Genomic DNA, 23684 nt, shown 5'->3' on the forward strand with positions numbered 1-23684 from the left:
GGACTCTCAACCACTGCGCCACCAGGGAAGCCCTGAATGTGTTTTTGAAATGAAAAAGCATCATCAATATTTTTCAAGGAATTTAGAATAAGATTAAATTTTAATATTTTTTATTTGATTTGAAATGGCCAGTCTTCCTGCTAAAGTCACCAAATACTCCTTCCCTTAAGATCTCCCTGAGAGGTACAAAAGATGAAGACAAGTTCCTTCACTGTGGAGAATAAGCAGTATCTGTGCAGAAGGAGATGACTGAGTCCCAAGTGTGTGCGTTCCTGGGTTGCCAGGCAGTACTGAGGCTAAATGAGCCCAGGTTAGGTCTGGTCGATAAAACTTGTGCCAGGTCAGAGGTTTAGACATGCTTGGAGGGAAGCTTAAAAAAATGCTACAATAAAGGCTAAGGGATGGAAAAGCAGGATTCCCACAGAATGAGGCAACCTGATTAGGGCTGCTTCAAATTGTTAAGAAAAATATCTCAGGAATAAAACAACTCATCTTCCTTATGAGAAAGAAGGCAGCATTAGACTAGAATAGTGACCAGACTATTTTAAACTCCATAATGGGAAGGAGTGTTAACTCTTTCAACCTGAATTATAGCATTTTTTAAAAAGCAAATTAAATTTCTACCATTTTAAATTTTTAAATATTTATTTTTGCTGTGTTGCGTCTTCGTTTCTGTGTGAGGGCTTTCTCTAGTTGTGGCAAGCGGGGGCCACTCTTCATCGCGGTGCGCAGGCCTCTCACTATGGCGGCCTCTCTTGTTGCGGAGCACGGGCTCCAGACGCGCAGGCTCAGTAGTTGTGGCGCACAGGCTTAGTCGCTCCGCGGCATGTGGGATCCTCCCAGACCAGGGCTCGAACCCGTGTCCCCTGCATTAGCAGGCAGATTCTCAACCACAGCGCCACCAGGGAAGCCCTACCTTTTTTAATTTTTATTTTTAACATTTGTCCCAATCTAGCAGAAACCTAATGAGTAAGTACACCTACTCTAGCCCTGACCACATCATAACATGATGTTAATTTAATTGATCATACCTTTTCAATAAATTGAAAAAAAATTTTTTTCAATTTATTGGCCTGGCAAAATGTTTAAATGTCAACTTATTTTATTTAAAATATTTGACTGCACTTACACTAGCTACAGACAAACCCTGTCAGCCAGGAGAGCATACCATCCTCCTGAACTTTAAGGTCCATGAGTCTTCTAAACCAAGAATAAACCAAGAAAGCGTGAGTCTTTCCCCCTCTTAGGAACTTAGTCGTTTTGGGTTTTGTTAGGTCCCTCGCTGTTCTCAAAAAAAAATTTTAACTTCTGTGCTCACAACTAGTTAGAGGGATATAGTTCACAGTGAGACAAACTCCTAGAGAAGAATTTAGGTTTGAGTGCTGTTCCTGGAGGTGACTGCAATTTCACCACTTTCTCTTCTTAAGAAAGCAGTTTAATGGATAAACAAGGTCCTACTGTGTAGTAAAGGGAACTATATTCAATATCCTGTGATAAACCATAATGGAAAAGAATATGAAAAAGAATATATATATATATATGTATAACTGAGTCAATTTGCTGTACAGCAGAAATACAACATCATAAATCAACTATACTTCCATAAAATATTTTTTAAAAAGATAGCAATTTAGACTTTTGAGTGAGAATGACTATGAATCAGCTCTAATTTATTAAAAAGAAAGTGACTCACCTGCAACTCTAATTTGTTAAAAAGAAAGTGACTCACCTACTATTTATTAATAGTAACTAATTACAGTACTAATAGTACTAATTACGCTTCTAAGTTGGTATGGACAAATGCATGGATTGAGCTGCAGAGCTGTGTTGGAAAGTCCTTGGGTTCCTATTTAACCCAAAATGACTCTGCTTAGACTTTAAAAGGGGACTTCCTTTATTCAGAATTATGAGTAGATTTGTTTGTAGGACTCCATATTCTATACCTGCTCTCTCCTCAGTAAAGTTCCAAAACTTGGTTTCTCTAGATAAGGTTTGGATTGGAAAACATACACTATGCAATTATTATTAGGCTTATTTTATTTTCCTAAAAACATAAATAAGGGCTTCCCTGGTGGCGCAGTGGTTGAGAGTCCGCCTGCCAATGCAGGAGACCCGGGTTCGTGCCCCGGTCTGGGAGGATCCCGCGTGCCACGGAGCGGCTGGGCCAGTGAGCCATGGCCGCTGAGCCTGCGCTCCGCAACGGGAGAGGCCACAGCAGTGAGAGGCCCGCGTACCGCAAAAAAAAACAAAAAAAAAAAACAAAAAAAGAAACATAAATAAAAGCAACACTCTGTCATCTGGCTTTGAGTCACCAGACAGAAGCTATTTACATGCCAAACTTACTAAACTTATTATAGATTCTTGGCAATTAAATCTTGTCAGAGCCTGCATCACCTCTGCTAAAATCAGTATCAGCAGCAAAAGTTTCATGACTGCACAGCCCAATTTTTTAAGTAAATATTTTTTTGTTTACAAAAGTAGTACAGCTCCATTTCCAGCAATATGGCAGAAGAGATAAGTCTTTACAAAACCTGCAAATGACAAATAATGTGTAATAAGTGTTGTCTGAATGCTGAACTGAGAACAGAAGAAAGAGAGGGAGACACTCAGGAGTGAAGGAGTTGAAAACTAAGAGGATAAGTAAGTGCTCTCGCAAGATATGCATGTATTTCTGAGATCTAGAGTTAGGGGATTTAAGGGCTTCATGGGGAAAGGAGACAGAATCTTAGATCAGGACACTGTAAATTGAGTATCTTCTGCATAAAGCTGGAACCCTCAGTGAAAAGGTGGACTAGAAAAAATCAGAAAGAAAAAGAAAGCTGAATGAACAATATAATTAAGAACAGCGGGACTTCCCTGCTGGTGCAGTGGTTAAGAATCCACCTACAAATGCAGGAGACATGGGTTTGAGCCCTGGTCCAGGAAGATCCCACATGCCATGGAGCAACTAAGCCCACACACCACAACTACTGAGTCTGTGCTCTAGAGCCCACAAGCCACAACTACTGAGCCTGCGTGCCACAACTACTGAAGCCTGTGTGCCTAGAGCCCATGCTCTGCAACAAGAGAAGCCACTGCAATGAGAAGCCTGCACACCGCAACGAAGAGTATCTCCTGCTCACCAAACTAGAGAAAGCCCGCGCACAGCAATGAAGACCCAATGCAGCCAAAAGTAAAATTAAAAAAAATAAAAGTAAGTAAATAAATAAATTTATATATATATAAAAAGAACAGAACTTAATGATAGAAAAACAATTGAAAACAGAATAAGGCCAAAAGTTGTTTTTTTGAAGACAAAATAGACACACAGTTAGCAAAAGGAAAGAAATATGAAGAAATAGAAAATCTAAACAGATTTACACCTCATAAGGAGATTGAACCAACAAAGAAAAGCACTGGACCTGATGGCTTCACTGGTGAATTCTACCAAACACTTAAAGAAAAACTAACACCAATCCTTCTCAAACCTTTCCAATAAATTGAAGAGGCAAGAACACTTTCTAACTCATTCTTTTAGGCCAGAATTACCCTGATACCAAACCCAGACAACATTTATTGATAGATAAGTTGATAAGCAAATGTGATATATACATACAATGGAATATTATTCAGCCTTAAAAAGGAACAAAATTCTGACATATGCTACAACATGGACAAATCTTGAGGGTACATTATGCTAAGTGAAATAAGCAAGTCACGAAAAGATAAATATTGTATGATTCCACTTATATGAGGTACTTAGGCTTGTCAAAATTGAGACAGAAAGTAGAACAGCAGTTGCCAAGGGCTGGGGGGAAGAGGGAAGTGGGGAGTTATTGTTTAGTGGGTATAGACTTTCAGTTTTACGGATGAAAAGAATTCTGGAGATGGATGGTGGTGACAGTACCACAACATTATAAATGTATTTAATGTCACTCAAAAACAGTAAAGATAGTAAATTTTATGTATGTGTATTTTACCACAATTTAAAAAATTGAAAAGAAAGGTAATTGAGGACTTCCCTGGTGGTGCAGTGGTTAAGAATCCGCCTGCCAATGCAGGGGACTTTGGTTAGAGCCCTGGTCCGGGAAGATCCTACATACAGCAGAGCAACTAAGCCTATGAGCCACAACTACTGAAGCCCACGTGCCTAGAGCCCATGTCCACAACAAGAGAAGCCACCGCTGTGAGAAGCCCGTGCACTGCAAGGAAGAATAGCCCCTGCTCGCCGCAGCTAGAGAAAAGCCCATGTGCAGTAACAAAGACCCAACACAGCCAAAATAAATAAATAAGTTAAAAAAGAAAAAAAGAAAAGTAATTAAGAAAAAAATAGGAAATCTGAATATAAACTATTCCAAACTGAATCATCAGTTAAAAGTGAAAAAGTCCATCCCTCACAAAATGTAGGTCGAGATGATTTTATAGACAATTTTCACCAGACATTCAAGGAATAGATAATTTCAATTTATACAAACTCTTCCAGAGTTTAGTAAAAGAGGGAATGCTCTACAACTAATTTTGTAAGGTTAGTGTAATACCAAGATGCAAAGACAGTATAAGAAAGGAAAACTATAGATCAGTAAATCTCAGTAATAGTATGGATGGAAATGTCTTAAACAAAATATTAGCAAGCCAAGTTCAATATTGGATTTATAAAAAATTATATCGTGATCAAGCTGTTTAAACCAGAAATACAAGAAAAACATAAAACTTTATTAAAGTATATAAATCATCATATAAACAGAAGGAAGGGAAAACATGATTATCACAACAGATGCAGAAAAACTATTTGATGAAATTCAATACTCATCCCTGTTAAAATTCCTAGCAAACTAAAAATAGAAGTGAACTTCCTTAACCTGCTCAACAATATCAATAAAACCCCGTAGTAAACATCATACTTAAAGATAAAACATTGGAAATATTTCCTTTAAAATTCAGAATGAGTCCAGGATGCCAGCTATAACAACTTCTATTCGACATCAGGCTGGAGGTCTAGCCAGTGCAATAAGATAAGAAAAATAAACAAAGGTATGAAGGTATAGAGAAGTTCTTTTTGGTATGGAAGGGAAGAAATAAATGTGTGATTATTTGCAGATGATATAATTGTTTACATAGAAAACTACCTAAATTTATAAATCATTAACAAAGTTTTACATATATGACCAAAAAATTTTTAAATGACTGCATTCCTATACATCAGCAAAAAAAATTTTTTTTGGTGGTAGTGTTTTTGATAGTGACAAATATAAAGTACCTAAGAATAAATCCAAGAAAAGATGTGCTTAATCTTTATGGACAAAGTTATACAATATTGAAATATATTAAAGAAGACATACTCATTATATAAAAAATGTAAACTATAGATCTTTGAAAGACCAAAACTTCATAATCTCACTCCCCAGACAATCACACTGTTATGTGTCCTTCCAGGATTTTTCCTATGTTTTAAAAAATATATAGTTCAAGTTACCTAGCATATATAACTTTACATTCTTTTTAAAAAATTTACCTGATATCATAAGCATTTCTTCATGCTTTTATTCTTTGTACAGATAGCCTGAAGAAAGACAAATCTTTTCTGTCTCTGATGGTAGTTCTTTATCTTCCTCCTTTTGTAGGCATGGAAGAGCTGGCTCAGGGGGATTGGGCCAGCTAATGTCAACAGCAAGATCTTGGGTGTTTTACATAAACACAACTGGCTGAGCTCTGGAGGTCCCCTTTCCTAATAAAGCCATTCCCTCAACCTGAAAACCTGCATTGTTACCATTCCCATTTCCCTACAAACAGCAGCAGCACAGGGGCAGGTCTCTCTCCTAGGACACTTCCTCCATTGTGTCCTGCTATAACCCCCTCTCTGTGAAATAATGAGAGCTCAGGGATCATGTGCACTTTGCTTGGAAGTTTTTCCTTAATAAACCTTATTTTATGCTTGTTCCATGTGTTGCTAGTGTGTGGGGGGGGGGGGGGGGGGGGGGGGGGGAGAGAGAGAGAGAGAGGGAAAGAGAGAGAGAGAAAGAGAGGGAGAGAGTCTGTGTCCCTTGTGGAACATTGGCCATCACCTTTTTACACCAAATAATATTCCCCTAATTAACTTACTGTTTGACACTTAGGCTGTTTACTATAAATAAAGCTTCGATGACTATCTTTCTGTATGATATTTTGTTTTGTTTTCATTATTTCAGCTCATTGTCTCAACATAAATTTCTGTAAGTGGAATTACTGGTTCCTGCTGTTATAAAAGTCTTCATGTCATTAATACATACTGCCAAATTTCTTTGCAGAAAAGCTGTGCCAATGTACAGTCCCACTGGCAGTATATGAGCAAGTACATGTTTCCCAATACCCTCTCCCTTTGAGAAAAATCTTGTTTTGGCAGTACCAATTTTAAATATTGTCAAACAGGGCTCTGTCCTTTTGAATCTTTAAAGAACTTGCTAACCATGGGCTGAGTTGATTAGAGTCTCCTTTTCCAGCATATAAGAAGGCAAATGAGCCCCTTCACGTTGATGACAGAGTTTTACTGTTAGGTGCAGTCTTAACAAGTTTCTAAATCTGTAGGGCTCGTTATTAGAAGGAAGAGATTAGCATTAGTTACATCAAAACTACAGTATTGTATTTGTCTTTCACCACCATTTAAACAATGTCTTAAGACGCTCCTTCAACAGATTATTCAGCTATTTATGAAAACAATTTGCAGATAACCCAACTTGCTAAACTTGAGTAGGTTATTCTTAGGCACGAAATCCTGGTGAGGGAGGAAGTCTATAGAGAAGTTGTTATTGGTAAGAAAGTGGTTCTCAAAAGATAGGGTGCATCCAAATCCCTGCGGGAACTTGTAAGGATACGTTCTGGGTCCTACCACCACTTCCGATTCCCCATGTGTGGGGTGGGATCCAGAAACCTGCATTTTTAAAAAAAAATTTATTATTTATTTGTTTATTTATTTATGGCTGCGTTGGGTTTTCGTTGCCGTGTGCGGGTTCTCATTGCAGTGGCTTCTGTTGCTGTGGAGCACGGGCTCTAGGCGCATGGGCTTCAGTAGCTGTGGCTCGAAGGCTCTAGGGCACAGGCTCAGTAGTTGTGGCACACAGGCTTAGTTGCTCGTGGGATCTTCCCAGACCAGGGCTCGAACCCGTGTCTCCTGCATTGGCAGGCAGACTCTCAACCACTGCACCACCAGGGAAGCCCCGGAAACCTGCCTTTTAACATGTGCCCAGGGTGATTCTGATACAGGTGGTCTATGGGCCACATTTTAAGAAACACCGTCCTTAAAATGATCGTATCTGCTGTTAACATTTTTTTGTAAGCTAAAACCACCTTACTGAAGCCACAGATATTGGGGGTCTTGACCATGCTTTGTTCTAAAGAATATTTCCAGCCTTATTCTTGCTGCTCAAGCTTTGCTGGAATGAACTGACCTTGTCTTTTAGCAGAATTCAAGTCAGGCTTTTCAGTTTTCATCAGATTGTTAGACAACGGAAGCCTGTCATCCTCACCCTGGCCAAATACGTAATATATTGGCAGAGCAGAGAGCTGAGGATTTGACTGTGGAGAATTGCTATTTGAGAGAAATATGTTTCTCCTCTCCTCTCCTTTCCTCTCCCCTCCCCTTCCCTCCTCTCCTCTCCTGTCCTCTCTCTCCTTTCTCTATGACACTCTACCTTCTACTTCACTGAAAAGACCAAAGCCATCTAACTTGATCTCCTTCAATGTCCCAAGAACCTCTCCACCAGGAAATGTCTCTGTCTTCACCAGGTACCTTATCCTACCTAAAAAGAAAGGCTAAGTCTTCACTGAAAGGCTGTGTACACGCACGCACGTATGCATGCCCAGTGCCCTGTCTGTTTCCTCCTTCTCCCCTCAGATGGCTTAGTCCATCACTTCTCTCTGTCTGAGGGTCTCTTTGTGCATTGCCCCTTCTCTTCTCCTGACTATCATGCCCAGGTCTTTCTTGACCTAAAATAAAAGTCTCTCATCCATATTGTGTCCTCCACATCCCTATCTGTCATTTCAGATGAGCATCCTGACAGAGGGGTCTACACTCTCCACGTGTTCTTTATCATCTACTCCTTACACTCTCTCCTCCACCTCAGTCACCTTGCTGAAAACACTTTCCTCCAAAGTTACCAGAAAACTCCTTCCTAAGCACCAAAACAAATTTTCTTCTCTGTTCCCATTAATTTCTGTAAAATTTGGCACCATCCATTCACTCATTCAACAAACATTTATTGAGCATCTACCTCAATAGTCTCTCCCTGACCAGTGTCCCTTTGGTATTTGCACAGTATTGCCCTCACAGAAGCTGAAGGATTCTTTCCTCCCAACACATTCCTTAGGTTAATTGTAACTTCAGTTAACTGTAACCCAGATATTCAGGCCAGAAATCCCTGAGTCATCTTTGATTCCTTCCTCTTCCTTGTTGCCAGCAACAGAGTTTGGGACCAACTATTATTCCTCCAAATTACTGTATTTCTCCCACACTGTCTCCTGTTCACTTTGCTGTGTTATCCTCATTAACTATTGCAACCACCTCTTAACTGCTCTTCCTGATTCCTCCATTTCCCACCCTGACTCTTAGCTTCCATCACACCACTGCTGGGCTGATCTTCAGCTATGGGGACCAGGAAGGGGAATTTCTACTATCGCCTCCGTAGCAGGGATCGCTTTAGAAAACACCTGGATTGCCTGCCCTAGAAGGCAGCTGCTTGGATCCTGAGAGCAGGGTCTCATTGTTTTATCAGAGCCATGGAGACTGGTGGCTGGAATTGGTCCTGTCATCCTCTCACTACTGATAAGGAAACCAGGGTCCTCAGAGGGAGGCCACTTGGTGCTGGCTGACCTTCCTCTGGTTGTGGCTGAGAAGAGGGTTTGAGAGTCTTGTCAGTGGCTCTGTCTGCACTGCAGAATGGTTTCTGTAATAAGGAATGCCTCTTACCCAGGCATTTCTACCCTTTTGGCAGTTTCTGTGGAGATACTGTCTTCACATCCAGTACTTGAGTGTCAACTGACTTGTGATTAACTGACCCACACCATTGGGAATAGGAATTTATTTCATACTTCTCTCATCAGGCATATTTACACTCTATAAATAATAACAATTTTGATACCACATATTTGTGGAGTGCTTTATAGCTTCTCTTAGTTAACAGTACCCCCATTTCACAGATGAGGAAACTGAGACTTGGAGAGGCTAAGTGACTTGCCCAACATTGCATACCTTGTGAGGGACAGGGCTCAGCTGTGGGGCTGTCACCAAGTGCATGGCCTCTCCACAATTTGGGCTCTTCAAACGCTACCTCAGGAGAGATAAAGTAAGGGATGGTGACTGACCTGCCCGAGCTCTTGGCCTGCCACGTGCAGTGGTTTGAGCCTGGGAACAAGTCTGACACATTTTCAGGGGCAAGTGACACCAGGAGGTTTCTGCCAATTTTCTTGGTGTCCCCTTGTCTGTGATGATGTTGGAATGAGTTGTGATGGCTGTTGATCTCTTGCAGTGATAAGACTGCTGTCAGAAGACACGTGTCACCTAAGATGGATAGTTTTAAAGAAGTTCTTCCAGAGGAGGAACCTGCATCTAAGGACAGTGAGGACACCAGAGCTGGCACTGAGGTGGGGCATTCCTCACTCGGAGTCCTGGAACCCTCCATGGATTTCTCTGCTACCACTGCAGTCAGAGGTCTCCCCACAAGGCCATTATTCTTCTCCCCTTGAACCGTGTCCGGTGGGAGATGGCCAGCTCTTGCCCCTGTGCTCTCAGGGCTGCGGGGACGGCCAGTGTGATGGTGCTGACAGGCCTCATTTCTCCTGTGTGGCCCTCTGGTGACTCCACAGGTATGAGGCGGTGATGGGTGTGTTGTTGACTCAGGTGAAGGAGTGGTGGCAGAAGCGGTGACGATAGTGGGAGATAGCGTTCCCACATAGTGGTGACGTCACTCCCTGAGGAGAAAACAAAACAAAGCCTGTGTCTTGCTGACGTGCATTGTGGGCAGAGGCTTCTTCTTCGTGCCTGGTCTGTTTGTCTTGAGTTATTCTTGGAACTGGAGGTGAGGAACCCATATGCCATTTCACCCACAAAGTTTCACTTTTCTGCTGTTATTTCCTGATTTGTGGGGCTCTTCACTGGGCTGTGCCTAGGGCAGTGTAGAGCCAAGGAAATCACCCAACGGCAAGATTCACCTTGAAGAGAAAGTTGACTCACAGGTGGGTGGCAGGTGCCCTGAAAATTGTGAAGAAGTTGGAGGAAAGGGGCAGAACCACCCTCCTTGCCATACTATGCCAGGAGACCAGGGCCATTTGTATGTGTGTCAGCCTCAGAATCGGCGTAGCCCCCCATCTTCAACGGGATGCAGCCTCAGCCCCTCCCACAGAGGAGGAAGGAGGATGTAGAAACTGCTGCTCACAGACAGCTGGGTCTGCACTTCCCAGGATCAAGGATGAAGACTGTCATCCTCTCAGAAATTCTTGGTGACCAAAGCCTGAAATTTCTGAAAGGTTCCTGGGCTGTGGGTGATTTCAGGCTTCTGCCCCTCTGTGGTCAGGATTTGGGAGCTGGAGACTTCCCAGAGCTGTCCCTCAGGGATGATGGGTGGGTGTTAGGTAATGGATGTGATGGCTGTTGGAGCCCCTGCTATAGGAACTGTGACAGGTGACAATGGAGCTGGTGGCTGTGTTTGTGTTCCTGCTGTTAGAGGAAACAGAAACTGTGACCACTGTTGTGTCTACTGGGTATCTTTCCTCCATTGTTCCTAGAATTCACGATGAGGAAAGATGCTAACTCAAAATGCCCTTAGGATAACTGATCTCAAGATATCTCCAGCACCTAGAACGATGGCTGGCATATGGGAATTACTTCATAGACATCTGCTGAATGAATGAATTCATGTGTTCCCATCCCCTAGTCTTTGGTCCCTTTAGCTGAGAGAGGGTGAAATGGTATCAATTTCTCCTGTGACTCTCACAGTGGTCCCGGGGTCAGGAGACCAACACGACAGCTGCAGCCTGGGCAGTGTGAACACTGCTGTGGCAAAAGGTAGCCAGACTCCTGAGGGCCACCCTTGGCTAGGAGGGTGGGCCTGCCTCGACTGGGGCCAGGGAGAGACAAGCTCCGAAACCAAGATATTGGAAGCTGGAGATGGGACTTCTGAGGCAAGGAGGGCATCGAGGAAAAGGAAAGTTGGAGCTGTGCCAAGCAGACGGTAAAAGCTAGGTTGTGACGCTTCTTGACTTGGTTCCAGAGTTTCTGGGGTTATCACCAGGGCAACCTTAGTGCTGCTACACCTAATGTCTGCTACACCAGACATTAGGTCAAATGATCTGTGGTGATATCCAAGGTGAAGAATAGGCATTGTTTGGGGTGTGACTTCAGTGGGTACAGTTGCGAAGGAGAGACAAAGTTCTTGCTTTGAAGCCAAATGGGAAGCCAATTTTCTTTGATGTTATTGACCTAATTTTTTTTGCAGTCAGCTCTAAGAGGATTGCTCCATTTACTGGTGAGGAAAAGAAGGGAGGCTTGAGAAAGCTGTAATGACGTCAGTGAATTTTCCGATACCCCGGTTCCCTCAGAACATAGGTCAGCTGGTCTCTGACTTGGGGGAGTAGGGAATGAAGCGGGAAGATGATACGGCAGTAACTATTATGATTTGGTGTTTGTTTGGTTGTTTTAGCTGTGATTCCAGACAGACGTGGTACTGCTGACGACCCCTAACAAGGTCCTTTCTGAGACCGACAGGGACAAGTCAATGGAGACAAGGCCACAGAGTGGTTAAGAGTGTGGGTTCCACAGACTCACAGACATAGATAGAAAACAAACACATGATTACCGAAGGGGAAGCGGGGAGGGATAAATTAGGAATTTGGGATTAACAGATATACACCACTACACGTAAAATAGATAAACAACAGGGTCCTACTATCTAGCACAGGGAACCATATTCAATATCTTAAAATAAACCATAATGGAGAAGAATACGAAAAATAATATATATGTATATATCAATACATATAACTGAATCACTTTGCTGTATACCAGAAACTAACACAACATTATACATCAACCATACGTCAATTTCAAAAAAAAAAAAAAAAAAAAAGACTGTTGTTTCCAGAGTCGAACTGACCAACATTCACTGTTTGACTTGGGCAAGTTACTTGACCTCTCTGAGGCTTGAGGTCCTTATCTATAAAAGTGGGATGATGGTAGATAATAGTAATACCAACGGGGTAATGTATGTAAAATGCTTAGCTCAGTACCTAAGCTCAATAAATGGCACTCTGCACTACCTGTTATCTTGGTCTTTACAAGGTCCTGAGATGCCAGATTGCTGCCTGACAAAGGCAGCAATCCTTGTGACTACGTCCTTATTATGGCAGAAGCTCTGTTTGCTGCTGTTTTTACTGTTATCCACTCCCTTCCCAGATCTCCACTGCTACCACTAGGCCATGCCATAGCACCTTCTGCCTGGACTCCCGCAGCCAGCTCCTAACTAGTTTTTGTTTCACCCTTGCCCCCTTCCAATCCATTTCCCTCCATGGTATCCAGAGCAACCATTCCAAAGTTCAGATCTGATCACATCCCTCCTTTACCTAAAACCCCTTACTGTCTGCTCATTTTAGTTCCTTAAAATCCACAATCCATTCCACGGCTTACAAGGCCCTACATCATCTGGACCTGTCTACCTCTTTCAAGTCCTCCAAAGGGTCAAGCTCTTTCCTTACTCTGCACATCTTCCCCTGCCTGGTTCATGCTCCCTCTCCCTCCTCCACTGCCCCCCGCCCACTACTCTTCCCAACCCCACCAATTTCCACCTCACTTACTACTTAACCTTCAGGTCTCAGCTCACATGTCCGGCACTTCCTCAGAGAGGCCTTGGTGGACTTACTAATCCAAATGAAGTTTCCCTATTTTACTCTCATCATAATACTTGTTCAACATAACACCACATTTGCAGTTGGGAATTTTTCTGTAATTATTTCATGTCTCTCTGCATACTAGATCTTAGCTCCAGGAGGCTGGGCCCCATCTGTTCCATTCTTCACTGTGTTCACACAGCACTGCCTAGAACAATGTCAGGCACATAGGAGACACTCTTTAAATAGTTGTTTAATTAACAAATGTATGAATGAATGAACGAACGAACGAATATCTCAGCACGAGGTGTGGGTGCTTCTGTTCATCCTCCATCAATGAGCAGGGCTGGTTTATAGAGCTTGTGTACCACAATGCAAATGCAGTGACCAAGGAGTCAGGGGACCTGCCTTCTAGGCCCAGCTGCCCTATTTACAGGCTGTGCGACCTCACACAAGCTTGGGAGGCTGGAACCATGACTTCGTCATCCTTGTGTCCAGAGCATTTGGCATGAGTGGAAATTCAGCAAGTGAATGAATAACTCCATACTCCTGTTCTGAATTCCTCCAAACCCACTGTCAAACTCAAACTGCAATTTTAGTCGGGGACATCTGTATAGAGCGGAGATGTATTTGCAGACCTTAAAAATGCACACTAGGAGAACCGAGCTGCCTGCCGCAAAGCCAGCACCCTCCGTAGGAGCCTGGCCACGACTGTGGAGGCCTCATGGACGCCCAGTTCCTGGGGCTGCTTTGGAGTCTCATGGAAAATGTTGAGTATTTAAACCTCTATGAAATGCCAACAAATTGAGTTCATTTCATCTGAACTCTTCAGTGCTGTGCTGGGGACAGGGACACAACAGTGACTAAGTATTTGTTGCCATGAATTCAGCCTGGTGGAAGGTGAAAGGTTGGAAGTAGGAGGAGAGATGGCTGGAAAGTCCTCAGTCCTGGCCTTGGGAGAGGTGGCTTGGTGGCTGCATCTCTGAAGCATTCAGCAGCACCACGAAACCAGAGAACAGACACGGTAGCAAACTGCTTGTTTGAGCACGTAAAAGACCGACCGCTTTTTGGCCTCTCCTGGCAATGGAGACGTAAATCACTGGTGTGTCAAACCCTGCCAGGACAGCCTCTGCCTTCGGAGCCCAGAAACCGAGGGTGTGGAGGAGATTGCCACACAAGGAAACGTGCAGCCGCGATGTCAGGGAGCGGGGCCTCTGCCCCACAGTGGAGCTGGCATTCAGCGTCAGTTCATGCGAGATGCCACATTCTGAATAAACCGAGCGGACACTTGCAAACCCACAGGAAGATTGGGGGTGGCTTTTTAGAGCTCAAAGATCCTTGGATGAATGGGAATGCCTCCGAGCCAACAGAGGTGCCCTCTCCACTCTGCCTCCATCATCCTCCTGCCCCAGCTTCCCAGCTCTGAAATGCAGTGGTCCCAAAATATTGCCATTTGCAGCAACATGGATGTATCTAGACAGTATCATACTAAGTGAAGTAAGTCAGGCAGAGAAAGACAAATATCATATGATGTCACTTATATACAGAATCTAAAAAATAATACAAATGAATCTGTATACAAGATAGAAATAGACTCACAGATGTAGAAAACAAACTTATGATTACCCAAGGGGAAAGGAGAGGCAGGGATAAATTAGGAGTATGGGATTAATAGATACACACTACTGTATATAAAATAGATATATAAGGACCTACTGTATGGCACATGAAGCTGTATTCAATATCTTGTAATAACCTATAATGGAAAAGAATCTGAAGGTGTACACCTGAAACTAACACAATATTGTAAATCAACTATAGTTTAATACATTGTAAAATAAAATAAAATTTAAAAAATAACATGCAGTGGCCTGTCAAACAAGATATTATGGATCTTCTACTTTGTACTAGATATTACTTTATTTAATCTTCACCACAACCCTGTGAAATAGCTTCTTTCCACTTCACTAATTTTGCCAATGAAGACACCAAGTCAAAGTTTTTTCTCTCACAAATTCTGGGCTGGTAAGAGGCAATTTTGACGTGGGGTCTCCTGGTTTGAACTTCCTGCTTTTTGCTATACATTTTGCAAGCCATTGACTTAAATTTGATTGATTTTCCTGTTCAGGGACTTTCTCCTTTTGGAAGCCCACAAGCCCAGGGAGGGTTTCCTGGGGTGGGGGGCAGATAGCCTGTGGAGGGCTTGGGTGCCATTGGTGGTAAGTTGGGTGGGCCTCCCCAAACCAACAGACAGATTAGAGGTTCTCGGAGAGAAGGGAAGCAGGAGAGCCCTCCCTGGGGCCCTCTGTGGCCGTGGATCTCCACCGTCCTGCACTTGCTACAGTCCCATCACCTCCCAGTGGCTGTGCAGGGCGGTGGCCCCTCGGTTACTGGGCCACTGAGAGTATGGGAGACTGAGGCTTATTTTACCTCGTTTTCTTGTCAGAGGGCGTGGAATCAGGGTTGCCAGGCTTCCTTCTAAGCCATTCCTGCCGGGAGCCACCTGTAGGCACCAAGTCTCTGCTGGCTCCCTGTCCAGTCCACCTCTGTCCACCCTTCTCTTCCCCTTTCCCCTTCAGGATCCAGGGCTTTTTCCTAAGGAAGCCCTTACACTACAGCACCTTCATGGAAACCCCAGGGTTTCTCCCTTCAACCTGGGGTGAAGGCTCAGACACCTGCTCCAAGGATGACCCAGGCCTGGGTGAGGGTGCTGGCAGCAACGTGGAAGCAGACCCTGGGTTCAAATATAGGCAGGTCACTCGTGAGTCCCCTTCAGGGAGCCAAGGGAATGGGACTGACCAGTTCCCACTTTCCCAGAACTCCCCACCCTGGCAGACGTGGGGCACCCACTGCCTGTCCAGCAGAGACTACTTTTCCCTCCAAGGTCCTCTGAATGCTCAATCACAGGCCTGGGGCACCACCTCCCATTCCACTCCCCCTCCTTTCCTGACCCTGCTCCATCCTGTGCCCTTTCGCAATGCACAGGACTCGGTTCCAGGGCACCCTGCGCGGCTTCAGAGCCATCGTGGGGACTCCCTTCCAACTTCAAGGTCCTCCTCTTGCTCACACCCCATTGCTCCCCACCTGCCTTCCCCTGCCCACTCCCACCCCAGTCCTTGCCCCTTAAGAACTTAGCAATCCAGAGGCCATGCCATCCTTTTTCCATAGGGGAGCGGAGGCCTGGAGAGAGATACAATAGGACCTGGTAATGGGACCAGATCACTTAGCAGCAGAGCCAAGACTGGACCCAAGGTCCCTAAATCCAAGCCACCTTCTCCCCATTGCCCGTGGTGATGACCCCTACAGACACCCCTTAGTTTACCCCCAGGAACAGACCCTATGGGGCTGGCAACAGAAGGTTCCGAAGGCTCCTTCTGGCCTCTGTTTCCTCACTGTGTGATGAGTAGGGAGGATGAGGGGCTTTGGGTGTGAGGGTGGTGTAGATGGTGGGCGTTCTGTTTGGTCTTAGCCAAGCCCTTAAACATTTCAAGGAAGGTGGAATCTTCCACATCCTTGGCATTGTGCCTCTTACTATCTGTAAGAGAATGTGTTCCTCTGACCCACTGTGTGAGAAATGATTCCTTGGGTGAAGGCTTCCCCGGGCCTGCTGAGGAGGGGAGGGAGCTGTGATTATATCTTTGGTTTAGGCTCCTGACCCTTCACCATCTCCTGGCCCCAGAGACTTTCAGAAGACTCAGACACCCAGAAATACAGAATGAAACCTGGCCCTGAGGCCAGGGGGGCAGCTTGGAAGGTAGTGAGGAAGGGACAGGGGACCCAGGGGGAGCTTCCCCCAAAGGCCTTAGTTCCAGCTCTAGTTGCAGCTCCAGATAGAGGCGGGCAGGCAGGGTGTAGAGGAGGCCAAGGCCAACGCCAGGGCTATGAGCTCTGCCCTGGGGGCATTAGCCCAAGAGGAAGCTTTTAAACCCAAGTTCAGAGGCAAGAAGCCAACTGCCTGTCTCAGCCGCCCTTTAGTCCTGCCTTTTTTCTCCAAGCCAGTCGCTTCTTTTCTCCCCTGGTCCTTCCTTTCCATCCTGCCTGTCTCCTCTGATTCCCTCCTCTCTCTGGATCTACTTTGCTTTGATTCATCTGTTTCTCACCTGTCTTTTCCTCTGACTCTATATCTTTCTGCAAGTTTTTCTTCCGGGTGTTATCCAGCTTTCCTGTTTTTCTGTGTCATTCCTTCTCAACTCTCTCTCCCTTTTTCTACAGTTCTGCCTACCTGTCTCTTTCCACAAAATAAGCCCTGGTTCCCCCAGTGAGTTTCCCCAAACCAGGACACTCCCCCATCTCCCTGCTTCTCTCTGTCTCTACATCCTCCTTCCTCGGTCTCTTTAGCGTTCTCCCTCTCTCTCCCCTATATTGTTCCATCTCTATCCATTCACCTCTCTCTACCTCTCTGTCTCTGTCTCTCTCCCCATGACAGACCCCAGCTCCTCGGGTGGGATCGGCGACGTCAGCTACCCCATCCCCAGAATGCTGCCCCAGGTGCATCACTTACCCAGGAGCACTGGCCCAAGGACGCAGGAACACAAGCAGCTCAGGAACACCCAGGGGACCCTCCTGCAGTGGACACCCCTCATGGCTCCAGAAAGAGTCCCTCACGCTCCCCTGGGGAAGCTCCTCAGCACAGAAGTGGTAGTGCAAGTAGCAGAGGTGAACCTGTCCCCACTGGCTGCTGGCCTTAAACAGGTGTATTTCCCTGAGGGGCCAGAGTACCAGGGGAAGCGGACAAAAGAAGGTGGGGCCCCGTGCCAATCATCCTTGACCCGTCTTTCCTTTCCTCAATCTCCACCCCCTTTCCCCACCAGGAAAAAATAAAAAATATAAACAGGCTGCTCTGTTCCTAGTCAGCCTGGGCCAAGTAGGGGGAGGGATGGGAGGGGCATGTAGGGGAATAGAAACCAGGACACACGGAAATGAGGGCCCCCCGTACTGCCTGGTGTCCTGGGCTGCCCCTTTCTTGCCGGCGTTTCGGACTGCCACAGCGGGAGCAGCCGGGTCATTTCAAGAGGAAGGGCAGGGCAGAACTGGGAAAAGAGGGGCTAAGAGGGAGTGAGTTTGGGGCTGTATGAATAGGAGAGTGAAACTTGAGGAGACCCTAAGAAACATGGCAAGTGGGGGGAACAATGTGGGGTGAGAGGTGGGAATCAGAAATACCCCCCCACCCCGTATGCTACTTGTGGGATGGAGGACTGGGCTCGGAATATCTGCTCAGTGCTAGGCACAGGGTAGACCCTCACCAAATTGTGCATTTCCTCTTTCCAGGACAGGGTCCAGAAAGCCAAAGGCAACCTGGGGAAGCTGCTTGAGAGATCTGGGCTGGGTAGTGTGGTAGAGAGTAGAACCTGGGGAGAAGGGATTGTGAGCCCATGAGGAAGTAGGGGCTGCTCCTGGAGACCTTGGAGACCAGGGCACCCCATTTTGACTTCTTGGGACTCACAAGCATAACCAAGAAGGGACAGGAACTCCAAACTGAGCGTGTCAGGCAGAGTTTGAAGGGGAAAGAAGGTAGTCGGTATAGTTCTGCAAAGGACAGCAACAGCGATGTTTCCCCACCCTTTGCCACGGTGTGAACCCCTGGTTTCTCCAGACTTCATTCCCTGAGTGTGGGGTCTGTGGAGTGACTGGTCCCCAGGCAGGGAGCTCAGGCTCTCACTGCACAGCCTAGGATGAGGAATCGGCATTTCCACGTTCCCAGGCAGAAACCTGGAGCCATCCAAAGAGGAGTGGATGGCTACACTGTGGCGCCGTCTCAGAGGACCAGGAAGGCTCCACCACCTTGTCGGCTACTTGCTTTCTGAAGCTGAAATCCCAATTACAGCCAAAGCCCAAAGGCTGGACTTTCCAGTTATAGTGCAACTACTTCAGAGAAGTAGCATGGTCCCCCCGACAGTCCCACCTCTGTATGGATCCATTGATCCCATTCTTTCCCAGGAGAAGGAAACCCATAAGGGTAAAGAATTTTAAGCATAGGGCAGTGGGACAGGATACGAGGAAGATATCACTGAAAAAAATGTACATAGACGCCAAGGCCAACTTGGCCCCTTAATCAGTTTTTCGGTGTCAGTTCTTGCTCATGAGTTCTTTCTATTAACTTGCTATGTGTTTTGTTTGGTGACATTTACTGGACTACAGTTTCCTATTTAGAAGAGAAAAAGCATTCCAGGTTAGACCAAAGTAAGAGTTGGACATCTTGTTGACCTAACACAGCAAACCTCCCACTTTCCAATGCAAGGGACACTGGAGGCACAGAGTGTTCTCCAGAAGCTACTGTGGTGGCCAAGACTCCAACTGGGCTCAGGATACCTGAACTTGAACCCCAGCTCTGCCACCCAAGGCAAGTCACAGCCTCTTTGAGACTTATTTTCCTCATCTATAAAATAAGGATAATATGTCAAAGAAAAAACAGAGCTGGACGGGTAGTTAAAGCATAAAAACAGATTTTATTCAGGACTCTTGCAATGTGAGAAAAGGGACCTCAGTATAGACCCAGGCTCAACTCCAAATATAGCATGAGCAAGTGGGAATTTATAGCCAAGAAGCAGGGTAAGGGTCAGTGGATAGAAAATTACTAAGAGAAAACATCAGGGGTGAGCCGATTCTGGCTAAACCAACCTAACAGGACTTTTGGCCGAAGACAGGCCAGGGTGACCAGACATCACCTTGGAGGGATGGAGGAGGATGAAGTGCCTGATCAGACATTGAGAGTTCCAGATATTGAGGATGGGACACTCTTGCTAAACTGACTTGGCAGGGCTCTTGCTAAAACTGGATTTTACAGGGAAGTGCACAGACAGGCCTAGAAGGAAGTTTAGGAGCCTGACTAAATTTCAGTCAAACAAAAGTCTTTGTCAAATAACACCTACCCAACAGGTTGTGAAAATAAAATGAGCTCAAACATGTAAAAGTGCTTTATAGTTGTGAAGACACCTGTAGAGGGCACTTGGCCTCTCGTTTCATCCTGACATCAACCCTGAAGGTAGAAACAAGTGAGGGAAGCAGGGCATGAAGAGGAGTCTGGAGAAGAATTCCAGGCTCATTTGCATACTGAGGTTTTTCTTGCATCCCTTTTGGGTTTTAGGATGTTGGCACGTGTGAATCTAATTCATCTTCTCCCTGCCTGCCTCCAGTTCCCTTCCCATTTCCCTTTGAGTCCAGCTACCTCTCGGCTTGCCCATTTTCCAGGGTTGGTGTGCTTCTGGGTCTCTATGACAAATGCCCCTCTTTATCTGTTTGTCCTTCCTTCTCCCCTCCCAAGGCATCTGATGGGGACAGAGAGGGGTGAGTGAGAAGGGAAGAGATGAGTAGATTCCCAGAGGTCTGTCTGATGGAGACCTCCTAGACCTGCAGACTGCTGGGCATTCTCGGGGGCAAGAATCTGAAACCAAATTGAGGTTGATATTCCATGGGGGGCCAGAGAGTTCAGTCTTGACTTGGGGTATCAGTAAATTGGAGCAAGGATAAGATTATGACATTTTCACGTGGGATGAAGATACAGATGTGGCTTGAATAGACTCAGCCTGGGTTCTGGGCAGCGTGTCAAGATCTTTAAAGGAGACTTCTCTCCTAGGCTACCCAAAGTGGGAGACTCTCATCTTGGGATGGGGTTAAAATTGCTTACCTCCATATAATTTATGCCCTGATAGACCCTCATGCTGCTAATAAAGTTACTCCTGGCCAGCCTTAAAACACTTAGATTGAGATGGGGCAGGAAGTCAGATATGTATTCATCCTGATTTATTCAATCTTAAGACTTGAACTAGAGTGCCAGGCCCTGTGTATGTCCCCGTAACCCTGCAAGGTACACATCACCATCCCCACCTCACATCTGAGAAAACTGACGTTCAGGGAAATGAACACGCACTCTCACCCTGACTGAGTCACGGTCCGGGTTGTGTGATCAGGTGGAACTGGGGAATGCTAACTGCCCTGAATCACTCCTGCCCAGGTCACACGGGGAAGTCGCAAAGCTGGAATTCGAGCCTAGGTCTGCCTGGCTCCAAAGCCGAAGAATGGAATTAACATGCCCTGAGCGCTTATCCTCTGCTGGTGGGGGCTTATATGCTGAATGGTTATTTCCCCAAGGTAGACGCAGAGATACGCCTTTAAGAATGGATACACTGTTGGCTGCAAGGAGAGTGGTTAGTTGGTAGCGCCAGCTGTCAGCTCCTTCAGGTGCACCTCAACTTTCAAGCCAGGAGCACTCCCTTCTCATGGTGACCCTCAGGTCAATGACTGAGCAAGGCAGTGGTGCAAGGACTTGGCTAGTTCCGGTCCCACAGGATTCCTTTAAGAGGCAGTCTGCGCCCCAGAGCATCCCACAGCACCTGTAGGGACTTCATGGCTTTGTCAGCTGTGCTGGCTCCTGCCCAATCCTGCCTCCGGCCTTTTCCTTTCACAGGTGTTATTCCCAATAAACTTTTCCATTTCACTCCATCTCAGCGTTTGCTTCCAGCAGACACTGAGACACTCACTTAAAAGAGGATGACCATTTTACGATATAAAGACTGACCATCTGAGCTGGGTTTCAAACCCAAATCTGCGCAACTCCAAGTTCTCTGACCACTGCTCTGTACTCAACAATCCAGCAAGGGGAGGGGATGGTGGTTATGGTCTTGGTGGGCGTGGCTCCTGCTACACAGAGGAGGGAGAGATCTGCTTGCGAGGGCAAGATTCCCAGGCTGCAAAAGATACAGACCAATGGGATTGATGCCGGTTGGGGCGGGGGCTCCCCCATGGCTGGACCCGCCACGGGAGTGTGCTATGTGTTGGTGTCAGGCCACTGCGGATGAGGGAGCCGAGGTGACAAAGGGCAAGCTCTGCTCGTGAGATCTTGGCTCCCAGGCCGTGGTGGAAGCCAGGGCCCTGGTGTTTGTGCCACACAAAGGCCTCTGTCATTCTCCCAGGATTGGGCTTCAAGGCCCTTTCTCTAAAAGTGCCCTGTGTTCTCACACCAGTTAGTTCATTTCTCATTTTCCCTCTGCGGCGGAGGGGGACTAATGCCTCCCCAAGCAACATCTTCCAGGCCTGGGGTACCCAAGAAGGAGGCTCTGTGCTGAGTGCCTGGGCAGGGGTGAAGGGGTAGACTTGAGGCCCAGGAGTCTAAATTTATCCATTCACTCAACTTTAAGGAGAAGAGAACTCAGTCCTGGAAGTTAGCAACAGTGCTCAGTCAAAAAGCCAGCACCTAGGAGCTCAGATTCACTGTCTGTGACCTACGGGTAGGCTTCCCTTCTCAAATTCTGAAAGAAAAAAAGAGTCTGAACATAATTTTAGAACCAGAAGAACCTTGGCAATCATGGAGTCCACACTGCTCATTCTGCCATGGAAGAGGTGCCGGCCCACAGAAAAGGGAGTGTCCCGAGTCACACGGTTGGTCAGCGGCAGATGCGGGCTTGCACCCATGGTTCCAGTGTTCATTCTGCTCTGCGCTCTTCCTCCCATGGTTATTAGGTTGTCTTGTGCACTCCTAGCACCCCAGTCAGACCCGCCTCTAGCCTAAACCTCTGTCCACAAGCAATGCTCAGTAAGGGCTGTCATGATGGGGCCTCCTGCCCTCTCAGACAGGGCGGCCAGCAGAGACTTCCAACACAGGGTTCTGACAGAGAGCCCAGCCCAGGCCTTAAAGAGTTTTTTCAAATAAAGTTTACCATCGCTGTTTTTTTCCCCTTATGAAAGTAATACATTCTCACGATAGCAGATATGGAAAATATTTAAAACTGGAGAGGAGAAAAACATCATCAGTACATTTGAAAAACCCCTCTTAATACACTGATAGATTTCTAGCTACTTCTCCAGGAATAGCTCATATACGTAGTTTTAATCTATCACATCATAGATAAATGTGGATTCTACTTTACCACATGACTTTAAACCTAAACGTTTCCTCTCATTTCCTCTCATTCCACTTCACGCATACATTTTTAAAATCAGCATAATGTTCCATTGAGTGGACTGCCATATAATTTATTTAATTAAGTTGGACACGGGCTATTTACTTGTCCCTATTACAAGTAGTGCAGAGATGATTTCCTATTTAAGCTCATTTCCTTAAGCTAGAATCAAGACTGGTATGTTTTGTTACACTGCTCTGATCTTCCTTCTCCTACAGCAGGAAGTCAATGAACATGAATTAGCTAAGTCTACAGTGTGTGAGCGAATTCTCAGACACTTGGGGTCTAATGCTGACAGTCTAACGGTAGAGGCAAAACCAACAGTAAAATGAGATCATTAGTCAGATGAGCTAAAATCATGGTTGGATTAAGGACTCTGCAGGTGGATTGGGAAACAGGTGGAGTCCCTCAAGGATGCCTTCCTGGGTGGGCTCCCAGCCCTGATCCAGGACCAGCTGCCAGGCCTCTTATTTGAAGAACTGAGACTTGATACATAGCCCAGGTGATATTCTAGAGAAAGTAATCCAGAAGGAATTTGAAAGAGGATGGGGTGGGGGAATTTAACCAGAGGATCAGAGAAGAAGAAAATGGAAATAGTCCTGGAGCAAAACCTAGCTGGGAAGTGAGGTCCTCTCCTTCTTCCCCAGCTCCCTGGGGAGAGGAACTAGCTGAAGCTGGAGGGGTCGGCCAAGGGGAGGGAAGGGGAGCAGAGCCAAGTAGTCCCAGCAAGCCCTGCTCCCCAGGATACGGCAGAGACAACAAAACTCAGGGTCAGCCTGGCACTCCAACAGCCCTGTTATTCTGTGAACCTGTGTGCCAGGCACTGTGCCCAGCACAGGGGATGCTGAGATGAATAAGATATAGCCCCTGCCATCACAGGGTCACAATCTAGAGGGATCTAGACATGGGGGGAGGGGCATTTACTGATGGGCCCTCTGGGTTTGCGGTCCTGAGGTCTGG

The 23684-nt window shown here is 45.9% G+C and overlaps 1 protein-coding gene across 1 annotated transcript in view; it reads right to left on the bottom strand.

The window, feature by feature from the left end:
• MUC4 (mucin 4, cell surface associated) overlaps positions 1-17411 on the bottom strand; it is a 47246-nt gene extending 29835 nt beyond the window's left edge. The window contains exon 1 of the mRNA XM_029215409.1: positions 17330-17411. Coding sequence (XP_029071242.1) covers positions 17330-17411 — 82 coding nt within the window. The remainder of the gene's footprint in view (positions 1-17329) is intronic.
• Between the last annotated feature and the right edge of the window lie 6273 nt (positions 17412-23684).

Source organism: Monodon monoceros, unplaced genomic scaffold, assembly GCF_005190385.1.
Source record: "Monodon monoceros isolate NGI ecotype Baffin Bay Population unplaced genomic scaffold, NGI_Narwhal_1 Super_Scaffold_11, whole genome shotgun sequence".
Lineage (NCBI taxonomy): Eukaryota > Metazoa > Chordata > Mammalia > Artiodactyla > Monodontidae > Monodon > Monodon monoceros.